Consider the following 17,349-nt stretch of genomic DNA (forward strand, 5'->3'; position numbering starts at 1 on the left):
ACATTTTTTGTTTGTTTGTTTTTTAATCATTCCCACTATAAAAGCACGACTCAACAAAAATTGAAGACTTTTTTTTGCCTTTATTAATAATATGCTGAACAATAAATTTTTATCATGTCCTTATTTAGACACAGTAACAGAAAAATATTGTGTAAATAATTAACAATTTTCACATATATCGATAAAAAAAAACATTACAAAAGACTCTAGATCAGAAAAGCTTTGCTGTCAAAAATACCAATTCAAAAAAAAATATTTAAACATGCACATCACATGAACACAAGCACTCTTTTCATTATTTCGGTTTTCATAAATCTGGATAATTGCTGCTGTCAAAAATGACAAGTCATATACTGGTTAAGAAAATTGAACACGTGGGCATATGAACACAAACATGCTTTTCATTGGTTTCGGTTTTTATAAATCTGGGTAATTATACATGTAATTGCTGTCAAAAATGACGATTCATTTTGAACACATGGGATAATTATACATGTAACTGCTGTCAAAAATGACAATTCATTTCGAACACATGGGCTTATGAATACAAACACTCTTTTCATTGGTTTGTTTTTTTTATAAATCTGGATAATTATAATTGCTGTCAAAAATGACAATTCTAAAAATAAAATTGAACACAAGCACAACATTTGAACACATGCACTCTTTTCATTAATTCGGTTTTTATAAATCTGGATAATTGCTGCTGTCGAAAACAGGTAAAAAAATTTGAACACATGGGGATATGAACACAAACATGCTTTTCATTGGTTGGTTTTTATAAATTTGGGCAATTGCTGTCAAAAATGACAATTCATTAAAAAAAAAATGAACAATGAACACGAAAGCATCAAATGAGCACAAGCACTAATTTAATTGGTTGGGATGTTTTACATTTACACTAATTTAATTGATTGGGATATTTTATATTTACTCTTGTGGTGGGAGATGCTTCCAGTCGATGATGGACTTCCCCTCCTTTTTTAAGAGTTCATTACACTTAGAGAAATGCTTACAGCCAAAATATCCCCGATGTGCAGACAATGGTGATGGATGAACTCCTGTTAACACATGGTGCTTCTTCTGCAATTCAAAATTCCAAAAGTTATATTCAATTTGAGTTAGAGTAAAAAAGGAATAAGGAATCATTCTTTGAGTATTATGAGGTGATAATTTTGGTCGGGGCCTGATCAAATCCAATAAAGCAAAAATGTTTAAAGAATGATTCCTTATCACTTATATTTATATAATTTTAAGCTATCGTACGATTAAATATAAGCAAACCCCACTGGTGCCTCAATTTGGCAGCATTTGAAGTTATGGGTTTTATAGTACAAAATCGATATGTAGAGTTATCACAGGCAAATACACTAGAAAATGTAAATATTCGCAAATAAAACTAAATCAAAAATTACTTAAATCAGAGGATAATGGTATATACAAAAGATAATGGTATATACAAAAGACCTACCATTAAAGACCAATAACACTTTATGTAAGTATGTTCCATACTCAAGAGCAAAGGTCAGCTGATGTATTTTAAGGGCAATGGATGATCTTAAAAACCATTACCTATATCGGAGCTAACAATTCTTATCCAACAAGCGGTGTTCGGAATCAAGTTGTTACCTTGTCAATGTGTGCACCTTTCTTCTGGGCATACGACCCCCATAACATGAATACCAGTCCCTTCTTATTTTTGTTGAGCCATGAGATGACAGCATCGGTGAATTTCTCCCAGCCCTTGTCCTTGTGGGAGTTGGCTTGTCCGGCTCTTACAGTCAGACAGGCGTTCAGTAGTAATACCCCTACAACAGGCAGAGGTCATAGTGCTGTACAATACAGACACAGATCACATCAACAAAACAGTACAGGTTACATCCACTTTGCTGTACATGAATATGCAGAGTCTGTTTTGTGGCTTATTTTATCTACAGTCATGAATGGCAGACTCCAGGTCTTCAGATTTGTCAATTGTAGACACTATTATGATTTAGTCGTCAATCAAATTAAATTTATGAAAAGAAAAAACATAAGACAAATAGATTATATCATTTTAATCTCTAACAGCTTAAATGATTTATTAACCAACAAGCCAAAAATTCCTACTCCTTAAGGTTAAAAAAAAAAAGAGAAAAAATCTTTGTCTAAACCTTCAGTGACCATGGTTGTGCAAATGGTTGTACAGCATATTACACAATTCAGGAAATTTGACTACTGTTGTCTTAATTATCTAAACATGCTAAAGGGGCACAGCTCTGCCATATGCGGGTCACTTACCCTGATTTGCCCAGCCTATCAGTGTACCATGTCCAGGATGAGAGAACCCAGGGATGTCCTCGGTCAGTTCCTTGTACATATTCTGTAAACTGGACAATATAAAATGGTCAACGTAAACAACAATTAATGCTGAAATAGGTTTAAAAAGAAAGAATTTGCACTAAAAATTTTGATATAGATATTTAAACTGTAGTGATTTAAGACCCATGAATACATGCACTTGAAAGGTGCACATAAAAGGAGATTAGAGAAGGCATATTACAATACATCTAGTTATTTTTTATACAAGTAGAATCTTTTCTCAAAGTAATCTTGTGGACAAAAAATTTAGTGCCAAATTCTTTATAATATACATGTAGTGACTGAGTAAAATAAAAAATCAGTATCAAAAGGTGTGGTACTTCATTGTACTAAGAAAAATATATTTATCAATCCCCCTCATAGAATTCCTTACAAGTAAATAGTGAAGAGGTTGGGGCTTCAAATCACCTTAACATATTGAAGACAATCAAGATAATTTAACAGTACCTTGGTGGAGGGGGGACTCCCTTTTGAACACTAAAACATAAACCTGAAATTATAAGTAAATGATAGCATTGGTACAGTGATAGATTTAAACATTTTACACAGACTTCATTCATGACAGTACATGTACATGCCATTTATTTATGTGCAGGCATTTTAGATTTGTTTAACAAGTCAAACTACTGTTACAGTAGTTTAATTAAGAACTAAGAACTCTACCATGTGCTTGTTTGGGTCCATGATATGGGTCTTGTCCAAGAATTACAACTTTAACCTGAATTATAAAAAATACGTCTTCATGCAAAAATTGAAATTTGAAAGCCTTGCATTGCTCAATGCAAACTGTTAACAAACAATAACAACATTTCTTCTAAATGAAACTATCCATGTATCAGGTACAGTACACGATGCTTATTTGTAAGCCGGCTAAGTTAAACGAGAATGTTTCACAATGTCATTTGTTAAAGTTAGATTCATTTATTGTAACAATCTATAATTAAGTCAGATACCGTATATCAGGTTTTTTCCGTGTCATGTTTTTTCCGCGAATCAGAGCCTAGAACGGTATATAAAATTTACGCGAATCAAATTTTCACTTTTTCAAATACACATTGAAAAAATAATTCACGATTGTTCAAACCTGTGAGGTGAGAGCTAGGGAAAAGTATCTTAATTCAGACAATGAAACCATATACACGATCTCCTTAATGTGAAATAATTCCCGATAATAATTTAATAGATCATGTACCGTTACATATACCAGTAGCTCAGGTATAAATAGACATCGGTTTATGCAAGGAAAGCGACCGTTTTAATTAGCTTGTCAATGGATTATCAAATAAACAACGAGGCTTATAAATCTATTATCTGGTGTTTGTTCTACGATCCTGCAATTTTTACCTCTAACTAAACTAACTGAACACAGTTCACCATACTTTTACTTACCTGTTTACTTTATCAGGAAAGAGAAAATTCTATTACTAAAACAAAACTTTGTATCAAATTTACGCTGATTTATTTTTTCCGCGATTCGGAAATCGTCGCGAACAAAGCGGAAATAGCATACACGCGAAAAAACCTTATATACGGTATATTATAACTAATTGTTATACTTTCATGTTAAATACTGAAATCTGATTGGTTAAGACGCAGTTAATAATATTTACTATTACCCTCAGCGTTAGCAACGCACTTGGCAACGGGTAACATTAAAAAATGTTACATGCGCGAAAATTATGCGCGTACGGTTCGCTGTAGAATTCACGTTATTCCTATATAAAAGCAGTAAAATTTTCTTAAAAATTTTAAAAAAGACATTCAGTATAACAAAATAAATAGTGCCTGTTTGGGAGGATAACAGTTGAAATTGACACCCCTCGAAAACCATTGTCAACCTCCGCTTCGCGTCGGTTGACAATGGTTTTCTCGGGGTGTCAATTTCAACTGTTACCCTCCCAAACAGGCACTATTTATATAATAACAAGTGTAAGGTAAGTGAAGGAGTCTTACTTTGTCAATGGTGCAGTAGTTTGTCCAGCTGAAGACATCATGTGCGGGGGGGTAGATTGTATTCTTGCTTCTCTCCGCCATCACAAACTTTGATAGCTAAAACATAAAATTTATTTGAAAAGTACAAATATGACACTCTTTGCACATCATATCATACATGTGTAGGACACCTACAAAATGCAATGGGTCTCTAAAGCCTGATTGTCAAGTAAAAGTCTGTTGTTGAGTTTATCTCCAGTAATTCCAGTAATAAAGTTATCGCAAATAATAGTTGGTTTAAAGTATATTGAAAAATTTCTATCTCTCACAACATGACAAATCCTGTACAGGTAATTCATCAGGTACTCACCTCTGTAAAGTATTGCTTGGAGAACTCGGGCTCTAGAGCTTTAAACCATGATGAACCAACATCCACCAAGAGACCGTTAGATGTCTTGGCTGCAAGTTTTATCCTGGCTGCTAACTTGTTCTGTTCTATTTTAGATTTCTGCTCTGGTGACAATGCCGTGGGGGTTGGGGGTGGTGAGGGAGGGGTCTGGGCATTCGGACTGAGTTCTATGTTCTCCTTTACTGATGTTGTATCTTCACCCTTCTCATCAATTTTACGTTTCTTGGGACTTGGTGTTTTAGACTGAGGAATAAAAATCATTACATTGAAGACTTCAAAAGCTGTTCTTCTAACCACTTTTGACATTGTCTCTGACTCAGTAATTAATTTCATTATCATCCTATCATGACATGATAAAATAATTTAATTCAACTTTTTACAGAATAATATGTGTTAAAGACTACTCCCATCCAAGAATTAGAACCCATGCAGCCATGGGAATAATTAAACCCTTTCTTGGTAAATGCATTATGAGCTCTTTCATGTTTTGGCTAAATATAACCTATCGGCAATTGTTTGAATAATTTATACATAAACTTAGTAAAACTATATCAATAGGTTAACAGGTGTGTCAATGTCGGTCGGTCAGAATATAAGGTCTCCTTAGCTCTGAACTTGGTCAGTTAGTGCAGGCATAGGGATTGAGTCCTGGTTGAGACTAAAATTCAATTGACTTTTTACCACTGGTTTCATAAGTCTCCCTGTAGGTCTAGGTGAGCAGTACCACATGCAGTTACTGTGAAAAAGTTAATGTTCAAATCAAAAGTTTTAGGCATTAAATCAATTTGTAGCATTTTTGTTTTATAAATTCCTGTTTTATAAATCATAACTACTGTTTAAGTACTGGTAAATTTGTTTTATATTTGAGCCCTATCATTAGGAGCCTTAATCTTTGTGCCCTAATATAGTGCAGCAGGCCCTGATACTGGAGCCTGCTGCCCTTATGGTGTAGAAGGCCTAAATACTGGAACCTGCTGCCCTAATGGTGTAGCAGCCTCGATACCAGAGCCTGCTGTTCTAGTATAATGACCTAACAGCATTAGGTCTCTGGGCAAAGTATATATAAGGGGAGAGAGAGAGAATGTGAGAGGAGAGAGAGAGAACTAGAAGCGAGAGCGGATTGGCATTTGATGTACAACTTGTTCTTTTAATACACTTGAATCCAAAGAAACTTGCATTTGTCTTCGATAAATTTATTGAGATCTACTGGTTCTTAATATGCAACAAAGAACCCACAAAAGTTTGTGATGCTGGAGCAAGGAAATCCTTATGCATTGACTCTGGGAGCCCTTAAGATTTAATTAATCTAAATTAAAATGGGAATTTTTTTCAATCATCATAAACTTTGTCTCTTGAACGAAATTTTTTTCATTTGATTCTTTACACCCGATCATGAAATCCTAAGATTTGACACAATTTCATATGATTATGTGATCATGCATGCTAGGAGGAAATGTACATATTCTAAAATCCCTCATCTGTGGTTTAAATACAATTAAACAAAGATCGACGATGTTTGCTCTCTACAATAAAATACACGACTGTATATTCATTCTCTTTTTTCATATAAGTTCTGTTTTACACGCATTGAGCTTGTTTATTTGGGAGCGAAACCCATATATAGGCATTGTATACTTTTTGCATTTGTTTTTGGAAATAAATAAACTGATTACCACAGTATCTCCATTACTAATCACTCGCTTGTTGGTTGATTGTGTGAAAAATGAGGATATTTTAGCTTGTCCACTCATATTTCTACATCCGATGGCTAGTCTGAAACTAAACATAAACTTTTTCGCCAATATCAGCTTTTTCCCGCGTTATTTGTGAATGAATTAGGTCAATTATCGAACATTGGTCTATGTCAACATCAATGTCGTTGTGATTTTTGTGTGTGAAGTATCCAGCATTAATTTTTAATAATAAGTGTGTTTTTACTGAGAAAGATATTATGTATTAATCAAGAAGGAATAAATGTGCTTCAGAATTTCTGACTTTACAACAGGATCGCTGCTTTTACGACAACGATTTCCTGACCTAGTTTTTGTTACTTCTGAACTCAGAAGAAGCTGGGGCAGACGTGGATGGAATATGATGTTGGAGCTTTGTTTTTTTAGATCCAAATTGGTAAGAATATATTGTTGGGTCTTTAATTAGATCACATACAATGTAAATGCATGCGTGCAATCAAACAAATTCGTCTTATGACAATTGTGAAATCAGCTGACTATTGAGAGAAGGAATATGCGTAGAACAAATTACAGATTGTGACAGGGGGAAATGGTATTGTTCTATTTATAACGACAGTAGCAATTTACAATCAAAATGTCGAATCTTGTGTAAGCTACAATCAGGAAATACTTTGGTGTACCCTGAATCTTCATCACCCTTTAAACTCTTATGCAACAGAGGTCGATCCATGAGATCAGCTGTCCACTTGATTACTTAATTATGGCATGAGACCAATTTTTGCCAAGAACCAATTCTCGCCACCTTATAGTTTATGGTGTTAAATTGTGATTTTTTGGTGTAATATGAGGAGAATTTGTATTTGACAAGAATTGATTCTCTGCCAAAGTGTTCATTGTAAAATTATTCAAAGTTGTTTAAATACTATTTCCTTGGTTGTCTTTTCAGAGCTTGAGTTATTTTTTATAGGTTCGTACTCCTTTAGCCATTTGTCACATTCTTGAGAAGTCAGAAAGATTCGATGCTAAATACAATGTGCCGTTTTGTCGCAGAACTTTATTAACTAAGATCAGAGTGGTGCTACAATGTTGAAAGACTGAGAGAAAGTCAAGATTGATCACAAAATAAACTACCCTATAGGCACAAAATCCGGCTGATGTGACAGTCCTATAAAATAATTCAGACTAATTCTAAATTATATAAGCAACAATGTGTGCCTAGTGCATTAGTAGGTAGGAGGTATATATAATTATTATATATTTCATTATTAAAAAAATGAATAAAGCAATGCAGGTCATCTCGGGTGCCTGTGACTGGGAGCTGTGTGGCACAGAATCCTTGTCTAGGGTCTTTAGTCATTGTTCAACTTCTGGACTGGAATAATGGTCCAATTTCAAACTTGGCACAAGGTAGCTTGAGTTAATGGGAATCAGGTTTGTTCTAATGAAGGGGCATGCTCTTTTGAAAGGGAACTTTCTGATAATAGGGTGAGTGTCTTGAAAATCTATTTCTATAGAATGATGAATCCAAAAGTACCAATATATGAAAGGGGGTTTCTAAATAGTGATATAGTGAAGATTTAATTTTTTAACAGCTTGACCCTTGTAACAGTCCCAGTAATTAGACTTCGATCAAGAGAGGTAAAAATTTTACAATTGAAAAATACCTGGTATAGGTAAAATCTGAAAATGTAAATAAAAAAATTCCCAAAGAAGCTCATTGCTACATACAGTGACATATCCAGTGCATTATGCAACCATCCTGATACCAATCAGATTCCAGTTTTATAGTACATTAACCTATAGCTGATCAATACTCATGGTGTTCCAAATTTCTATTCAGTAAGGTCTATGGAAAAACATTCAAAACCTCTTTTCATAGAAATACTGTAAATTCAATTTTTATAGAATATTGATATAGATTTAGAGTTGTATAAATCATTTAATTTTGTGGAAAAAAAGGAAGTATGAAATTAATTTGAGAATGTGTTACCCTGGTGAACAAAGTGGCCCATAGGCCTTTTTGATTTTTTTTCATTTAAAACATTGATTAATTGTTGATTAACCTGTTGTTGACAGAGTGACCATGTGACTTGTGACACATGATGGTGGACAACCTCCCAGCCAATATCTCCTTGCCATTGCTTGGTATTGGGGCCCTGTCTCTTATCCTTAGTCTTATTTTCTGTTGCTACATGTGGAGGTAAGTGAAAGAAACCCAAGTTTTTGTTTCTGAAACCAAGTTGCACCCTTGCCCCAACATACCATGGTTGTTATAACATGATTTAGTGTTTGCCAAATGCTTGGCAGGAGAAGGAAATGTCTGTGTGACTGTGTCTTTTAAATGAGACCCTTGAAAACCCCTTCTGGTGAGGTATTTAGGTCATATATGCACATAAGGGACATATTTCTCCCCCTCCAATGCCCAGAATCTGTTTATTTTAAAAACCTTTCAGATTACTAAATCCATAGCTATTTTATCCCTGAAAACTCACTGTATTATGTTATCCCCTATTGATTCTTAATCATTATATAGCTGCCATTCTATGGATTTGTACTCATAACAACTCAGGCGACTGTTAAAGTCCTCGGGCCTCTTGTTTGAACTAGCTGGTGGATTTAATTTTTTCCCCCTTACAAATCAATTTTCTGTTTTATAGATTGAAATGGAAAGCAAAGAGAGAGAGAGGATACAGGAGGGTAACTATCCAAATATCTCAAATTATTGGAAAAAAAAGTTCTATCTCATATTAATGGAGATAAGGATGTCAAAATTTACAAAATTCATAAGAACAAATATCATAGTCTATTTTATTCTTGTATGAAAAAAGTACAGTATATAATGTGTCTCATTTTAATGGTTGATTTTTGAAAAATATAACAATATAATTGAAGTTTAAACTTATGAAAATTGACAATGTGAGAACTTTAATATTATCTGAAGTTAAATATAAAAGCTCTTAATTATCAGCTATGTGGGCACAAAAATGGAGTAACATTAATGAACATCAATTATGAATGAGGTTGATTTTGATAAATTTTAAGATATTAATAATAGTCAATACATGATTTTTAAAATTTGTAAGTTTTTAACTCAAAAAAGTCTTTTTGAGATAGCTGTAAATTGTATTACAGTGCAAAAACTTTATAGCAGATGCAATTCTGCATGCATTAGTTTTACAATATGTGACTGCAATGTTGCGTGCCAAATACAGGTTGGAAAACTTCTGTGTGAATGTTAATCAAGCTCCAAGGTCTTATGTGCATTTGATTGGCCAATCAACTGTGCATTGGAACTAGAGAGTCGGCTGAATGCGGTCTTATAAATTGTATAAATGTGGCATGACATAACACATTACGCAAGTCTCATATTTTTGGCAATTTGTCAAAGCAGAGTTTGATATTTTTTACAGTGAACAATATATTGTACAACCTATTATTATCTTAACTGTTATCACAGATCGATACATGTACTATAGTAAAATACGTAAAACAAATTATTTTGTGCAGGTGAAATTTGTGTGTAGAAAAAAGGCAGCAAATGAGGTGAGTTTGACTGATTATTTTAATTTTTGTTGCATATTACATATAAATTAAAACTTTTTCAGAAATCCAAAATTTATTCATGAGAAATAGTTTCTTATTAGCTCACCTGAGCTTTAATTGATTGAAAAAGTCGGTTGTATGTTATCCTTGTAACTATTGTCATATTCCAAGGTGTCAACTTTTAATATTTTATCTTCTCCTCTGGAACCATTAGACAAATTGCAATCAAATTACAAAAAGTACAAAGTATATCCTTTGGTAAGAGATTTGTTCAGTTAAGGGGAAATGAATTGTGTGATGTGATTATGGAAAACTGGAAATTATTGTGGGGGGGGGGGATTTCTTCTCAAAAACCACAGCATCTCAAATGCCAATGCAATATTTAGACAAATGCTTCTTATAATATAATAATTCAATTCTGGTTGTAACACACTTTCTGATTTGCTGAAAAAATTAATTTATATTGTATAAAGAATGTTGCCTACTTCACACAGAAACATCAAATTATATTAATCCACCAGATTTTACATTTGAATTTAGTATAATTTAATGTCATTTTAAAGGTCAAATGACCATTTTAATTTACAATTAATAGCAAAAATAAAAGTTACAAGGAATAGATTCAATTATAAGCTACCCAATTTATACTTTTAAAAAATTGGTTGGAACAGTTTACGCTTTATTATAGACTGCTTTGCTCTTAATAAAGCAAACTGCCTCAACTCATTTTATATTTATAAAAATTGGGTAGCCTTCAAATTTCAAACATTAAGAAAATTTAGGAAATCTTTCTCTGAAGAATTAAAAAGGTATGGTTTGGAATACATGTATCGATTGAAATGCACTTTGTTCAAGCCATGACCCCATGGCCTGGATTGATACACGGATTCCATGAGGGGAAGAAAATTTAAAAAAAAAAAAAAAGGCACTTATAGGAGAAATATTAATGACATGTTTAAGAATTTATTTTGCTAGCAACCTGTTGATTCAAACATGCTCATGGCCTCCACTTCAATAGAGGTCTCAATGAGGGGTTAACAGTTCAACACTGGAAAATAAGGGAAAGTCTTTAAATATCTTTTTCTCAAGAATTAAAATCCTTTAAAAACAATTTCTTTTGCTTTTATTTAAGCATCATGAGATAGTGTAGAATTAAAGTTCAAACCATTACCTCTACCTCAATAGCCCAATGAGGAGTGCAAAGTTCAGCAAAGAACTCTTTGCTTTGTTTTATTATTGTGGAAACATCCTGATATACTGTTGATTTAAGTTTCTCCCAAATGCGGTACATGACATAACATAAGATCCATTTGAAGGGTGCAAAGTCATTCTAGGACTTGGGGAAAATCTCCAGTAAATCGTTTAATTCAAATGACATTGTCGAGTTTAAGTCGAGAGCAATCTCTTCAAATGAATTGTCACCCCTGAAGACCCATTTTTTTTTTACCCATGTGGTGCTTTGAGAACATAAACTCACAGAGTTACCAAGCTTGATTTTTTATATACCTACATGTATATGTACAATGGATACCTTAAATAATATATGATGATTTTGATTTTATGAAGAGCTACTTTAGGTTGTCACTAAGGTGAGTGATATTGCCCATGGGCCTCTTGTTTTAAGCCCAGACTGATTACATAATCACATGATATCGTGATGTTTAGTTATATAGATAAATCAGTACATCAGATGTAGAAGTGTTTATCCATATATACAGTTATGTAATAGCCGGTAGGTAACCTAAGACATCTAAAATTTAGGAACTATGAACAACTGGGATATTATACTTCAGTCATGAACAATTTTAAGCTTAATTAGACCCTTCAGCTAATTATATTGGGACTTCAGGATGTTACAGATTGAGATTAATTAGAGAAGTATGTATATTTATGTAATGGTAATACATGTAATAGCATTAACTTGCTTGATCTCTTACAGACCTGTCCTGTCTGTCTAGAAGACTTTGAACTGAAGGAATACATAGCTATTTGCCATTGTACACACTGCTTCCACATGAAGTAAGTTTTATAGACATGCTGGGATAATGCATTTTCCAAATTATATACATCCACCCAAACACATGCATGAACCACTTCTTTACTGTAACTGTCATATTTTTGAAAAATACATTTGAAAACATTCATTATAAATTTGATGAGAATGAAGGCATAAACGTTTCATTGGTTTTTTTTTAAGGGGGGGGGGGGAGGGGGGTTAGAATTCTCTGACAACTTTATTGTATAAAAACAATTACTTTATTCATGTATTGCTTCTGCCATGTTGGAAAAAGCAGATGCAATAAATTAAATGTTTTTTTAAATAGATATATAACTAAAATCATATTAAATGTAGATTGCCAGAGTGATGTATAAATTAATGTACATGTAAATATTTACCAAGATTCGCATCTTGTATTACAGGTGTCTTTTAGAATGGCTACGTCACAAGAACATGTGTCCAATGTGTAAGGCACCGGTGCAGTCTGGCTGTGTCAGTGAGAGGACTGGGCTAGTGTCAATGCCCATACCCACAAGGAATCTGCCTACCCAAGTCAACCATGTGTGATAAGAATACATGTACCTCTATTTCCTGTATTGGTACATGTGATTATTACTCCTTTATTTTCATAGTTTCATGCACTTTTATTTGGTTTTATAGTGTGGATTTTTCATTTTGATTATAATGCAATTATAGCGTGCTTCCATCTTTGTTCAGGTTTTTTTCCTGGTTGAAATAGAATTGGATTGTTTTATATGTGAGCATTCTTCAAACAGTACAAAGAATTTTTTTAAAAATCTGCAACAAGTTCATACTTACTTATTAATCAAAATCTTAAGAGGGAAAACCCCATGTAATTGAATAGTGTAGTTTTAAACTTCACTAGCTAGTGAAAAGCACTGTAATATGTTTCTATGTATCACCTGAGACTACTTAATTCTTTGCCTTTGTTGAAATCTTCTAAAAAGTTATTTCAGTAATAGTCGATGAAAATGAACATGTGAAATGTCAATTTTGGAGTTCATTAATGACTTTTATCATGCAATGTATCTTATAATTCATAAACCATGTCTTAAAATCAAAATATGTGCAAGCATACAGTATAAATATGCATTAAAGTATGCACATGCATTTTCATAAGCATGTCTGGGTTATCGGATAAATGCATGGTTTTGTAGCTTTGACTTAAGATTTCACATACAAACAAAGCTATAGAATCCTTTCCTGCAACAATAATTTTGCAGTACTGCAATATTCTTTGAAGAAGGTGCTCTTACACAAGTGTATTGTCATAGTATATTTATACATTGTTAGGAAGTGCTTTGCAGTGCTATTTCTACCAATCTTTCTCTGTTTTAGCCATTTCAATTAATGTTGCCATATATTCAATATACATGTACGTAACATGATATATCTACTGTGTAATCACATGTTCTGCAATTTAAGATGTATTTGTTTTCTTAGTTTACATTTGATTGTTTTAGTGTACTTGGGTTTGTATTTTGTACTTTTATATGAAGTATTGATGCGGGTGATAGTCCTATCGTGTGTTTATTGTAATGATCTTTATATGAATTAGAAATACAATAACTGAATATTACATGCGTATGTGGGCCCGAAAATTAGACTAAGCTCTTGACAAGAAGAGTTGTTGAGCTCAGAGCCAATACCAGTAATTATTGTTAATGTTAGTGCTAGCTAGGTGGTTATTGTTGAAAAGAGTTTTTTTTTTTAGATATAATTTTAAGGCCCTGTACCAGAAGTATATGTACAGGTACTTTTGATCCCATTTAAATGTGAGTGCTTAATTCCATAATTTCACTGTTTTGCATTAAATTGCAAGAACATAAAATTGCTGCAGAATTTTTATCTAATTAGTTTTATATTGTAAAAACAGTCAGAAAAATAAAAGCAAGTTTTAAAAAGAATCAGCGAGATGTGATTCTCGCGATTTAAGGAAGATATTAATTTCTCATGTTTAATTAGGAACAGGTACTAGACAGGTGTTTAGGTTTTGATGCGTGAGGTGCTGTAAGGCTACATTCCTGTAAAACTGGAGTTGTTTGTTGAAGCATTAAATGTAGGGCATACGTGTAATGTAATGTATTTTAATTTTCCGCCATAAATGTACATGTATAATGTGTTTACCGGTATGTATAATAACTATTAACCATGGTTTGCTGTTTGACAATTCACTAAGTGTACCAGGTACCGTACATGGACTGTTTTCTTTTAATTGTTCACATATATAAAGTTATGATGCAATTTAACTGTATTTTACATGTACAATAGATTCATATATTTTGAAAAAAATTTTCATTTATTTAATCTAATGTTATAATTTATCTACTCACGTGAATTTTAAACCACTTGGCTGATATTATCTAGTTCAATTTTCCTCATGTTCATTCATGTTCCTTATCGCCAATCCTGAACAGATCTAGAAATTCATCACATCCAAAATTCTGGGTGGACATAAATTAAACCTTAATTTTGTTAACGACTTCAAAATTATTTCTTATTAAAGATCATGCAGATAGAATTCTGACAGTGATTATTACAAAATTAAGTTCTCAAGACGAACACTTTTTTCAAGGTTGGAATGAATTTAACAGCTGTGTGAATGTTGAATTTCATTTTAAGGGCATTGCTTCAGTGATGGTTGTATTTTTACAAGTTTTTATTTTTAAATCAAACTAAGATTCACTGCAGGTTTTTCATGAAGTTTGATGTGTCTATGTTACAGTAATTCTTAAGGATTTAAAGTAGAAATTAAAATTAGATTTTATAAAATGATGATCTAACTATATTGTAAGTGTTTAACACATATTTATTATGTCTTCACATACTGTCATATATATTTGCACATTTATAATGGTAATCAAAAACACCCATATTATTGATATATATGCACCCATATAAATATCAGTATATATTTCTATTTTATGATTAATGTATAATTTTCATTGAACAATATATATAACTATAACTGTGTATTTATATTGCTTCAATTTATATGCATGCATGTACTGGAATAAAAAAAATGGGTATTTTTTTTTTATTATAGAGAACTAATGAAATTACTTGTATTTCATTTTTGTCAACCAAAGAATGTGGGTTTTTTTTCATTATATTTGTATTTTGTTGGAAATCAAAATATGTTGAGAATGTTTAGTACCCAAGAAATGTCCTAAAATTGTGTTGAATCTATGCATGCACCCTAAAACATATTAACTTGGTTAGGATTTACAGAAGTAAACTTTATTGTATTGGCACTTGTTATAATTTGTACTCTGTATATAGTTCTGTGAAAATGAAACCCTTGTTTACTTGTTGCAGTCATGAAAAATAAACTGTTATATTTACATTTTTCAGTGTCTTTGCCTGTTTTATCACATACTACGTATTGATTTTGTATTAAACATGAGTCCAAGAAATTTAAATGAAGTATAATTGGGATGCAAGCGGGGTTTGCTTATTTAATATTTTCAAATATTTAATCATACAATTTTAAAAAATTACATGAAAATTCCCTTAGTAATAAGGAATCATTCTTTGAATATTATGAGATGATAATTTCACTTGGGGCAAGATCGAAACTATCATTAATAAGTCTTTGGGTGGATTTGATCACGCCCCGACCAAAATTACCACCCCATAATACTCAAAGAATTGTTCCTTAAATACAACTGACATTGATCCTTTTAACCTCTTATTTGAATGCATTAATGTTGAATTGAAATTTGTCATATCATCAAGGTAAGGACCTAGATAGTTAAAAAGTATTTCCCTCTGGTCTGACAAAGGTTACTTTGGAGGTAGAGAAAGCATTTAATATATGTTATAACATTTCATTGTCTTTTTATACCCCCGCAAACGAAGTTTAGGGGGGTATATTGGTTTCACCCTGTCCGTCTGTCTGTAGACGCAACTTTGTCCCCCCTATAGAATTTTTTATTACTGCATGGAACAGTTTGGAAATTTGTACATATGTTGAACACCATCTGAAGATGTGCACCTGCAATTTTTTTTAAGATCAGACAAGATTTAATGATTTTATGACAGTTTTCATTTTCCTTATTCTATATATTGTACACTTATGTTGAAAAGTAAGGGAGGTAATCCTTACAGATTTTATTAATTAATTAATAGTATTAAAACACTCTAAAATATATTTATATAAATACATCTAGATGGAGGTTTTTTGTCTTTATGTCTTAATTAATTAATAAATTTTTTAATTTTTTATAAGTATTCTATCAACTGACAATGCAAAGTTTTTGTTTGTCGATGATAAATTCTTAGGAGCTAATAAGAACATCAAAGACAAGTGTAGCTGAATTCATTTGTCCCAAGGAAGCCATTATCTGAGCCATGGTTCAGATGGAGCATGTGTTTAGGCGAAATTGATAATCTGTAAAATGAGTGATGGTTTTGGGGCTATTTTAAAACTGTTTCATATAAACCAAAAGTTTCTATCATAAGGAAATAAATATTATCATTATTAATATAAAGAAGTTAAACTATTTTTAGAAGTTGTTTAAATTGATTAGTCAAGTAAATTGATGAAGTGACCCTATTGGGCATTAATTTAAATGAAATTCAAAATTACTGATATGATTGTAGTGTTTTGGCAATTTTAAAATTGTTTGTAATATTACATTTTCTTTTTTACATATTTTTACATAGTATGGTAATTATGGTAAAGTTTTGGGAGTTTATTAAATTTAACAAGCTCATCAAAGAAAATCATAGTCCTATGGGATCAATTTTCTGATATGGAGTTCCATTGTGCCATAGGATAAAGTGAGGAAAATTTGAAACAACTAATTGCATCTGTCAAGACTCTTATTAGAAAGATATTGAAAGTTTTATAAACAGAAGAGCATTGCTTGGCTACCGGTATTTCCATTTATTGCAAAGGGAGGGGTTAATGTCATTTTGTTGGTTTTTCTTTAAATCAATTAAATTTAAAAAATATATATATCATCAGATATATTACTGTTATAGATATGTATTTGCAGTGAAATTCTGACAATTTTGATTTGAATTTTTCTTTAATTTTTTTTTTTTTTTTTACAGTTCTAAAAAATTTTTTTGTACGTGTTCCAAACCTTCATTATTCAATTATTTGTCCCATTTGAAATTAGCCTTGCGGGGGTATTAGTCCCATTAGGACAGTTCTAGTTAGAATTGACCACAAATCTGACAGAATGGCAGTACTCCACAACACTTCTCAAATTCAATGAACACATACTCTAAAATAACTTTTATTTGCAACATTTTATTTTGCAATTTACCAGAAATGAACTGGTTCACAGAGACTATTATAATTTTTGTTGACAAAGCCTTAAATTGTAACTGGACTCTTTCAGACTGACTGTAAAGATTTTAAATGAAGACACAAGACAATG

General features: G+C 32.2%; 2 protein-coding genes across 2 annotated transcripts; one reads left to right on the forward strand and one right to left on the reverse strand.

Annotated features, from left to right (window-relative positions):
- Positions 1–65: 65 nt before the first annotated feature.
- Positions 66–6,538, reverse strand: LOC105319857 (uracil-DNA glycosylase). The gene is made up of 8 exons (XM_011417559.4): positions 6,376–6,538; positions 4,664–4,945; positions 4,315–4,410; positions 3,025–3,079; positions 2,809–2,851; positions 2,281–2,369; positions 1,630–1,808; positions 66–1,083 (listed from the first exon to the last, which is right to left on the reverse strand). Exons 1-8 carry the CDS (start codon positions 6,487–6,489, stop codon positions 931–933), a joined length of 1,011 nt encoding a protein of 336 aa, XP_011415861.3. The 5' UTR covers positions 6,490–6,538; the 3' UTR covers positions 66–930.
- Positions 6,539–6,719: 181 nt separating this feature from the next.
- On the forward strand, positions 6,720–15,305 carry LOC105319859 (RING finger protein 24). Its single transcript, XM_011417560.4, has 6 exons — positions 6,720–6,829; positions 8,470–8,593; positions 9,051–9,090; positions 9,901–9,936; positions 11,876–11,955; positions 12,358–15,305. The coding sequence occupies exons 2-6, from the start codon at positions 8,493–8,495 to the stop codon at positions 12,500–12,502; spliced, it is 402 nt and encodes a 133-aa protein (XP_011415862.1). The 5' UTR covers positions 6,720–6,829; positions 8,470–8,492; the 3' UTR covers positions 12,503–15,305.
- The last annotated feature ends 2,044 nt before the right edge of the window (positions 15,306–17,349 follow it).

The sequence above is a fragment of the Magallana gigas genome, chromosome 8 (genome assembly GCF_963853765.1).
Source record: "Magallana gigas chromosome 8, xbMagGiga1.1, whole genome shotgun sequence".
Classification (NCBI taxonomy): Eukaryota; Metazoa; Mollusca; class Bivalvia; order Ostreida; family Ostreidae; genus Magallana; species Magallana gigas.

Coding starts and splice junctions, on each gene's coding strand:
- LOC105319857 (XM_011417559.4), bottom strand. CDS start 6,489: ATGTTTAGTTTCAGACTAGCCATCGGATGTAGAAATATGAGTGGACAA. Junction 4,411..4,663: donor CCAAGCAATACTTTACAGAG/GTGAGTACCTGA, acceptor TTTATGTTTTAG/CTATCAAAGTTTGTGATGGC. Junction 1,809..2,280: donor GATAGGCTGGGCAAATCAGG/GTAAGTGACCCG, acceptor TGCCTGTTGTAG/GGGTATTACTACTGAACGCC.
- LOC105319859 (XM_011417560.4), top strand. CDS start 8,493: ATGATGGTGGACAACCTCCCAGCCAATATCTCCTTGCCATTGCTTGGT. Junction 8,594..9,050: donor TTCTGTTGCTACATGTGGAG/GTAAGTGAAAGA, acceptor TCTGTTTTATAG/ATTGAAATGGAAAGCAAAGA. Junction 9,937..11,875: donor GAAAAAAGGCAGCAAATGAG/GTGAGTTTGACT, acceptor GATCTCTTACAG/ACCTGTCCTGTCTGTCTAGA.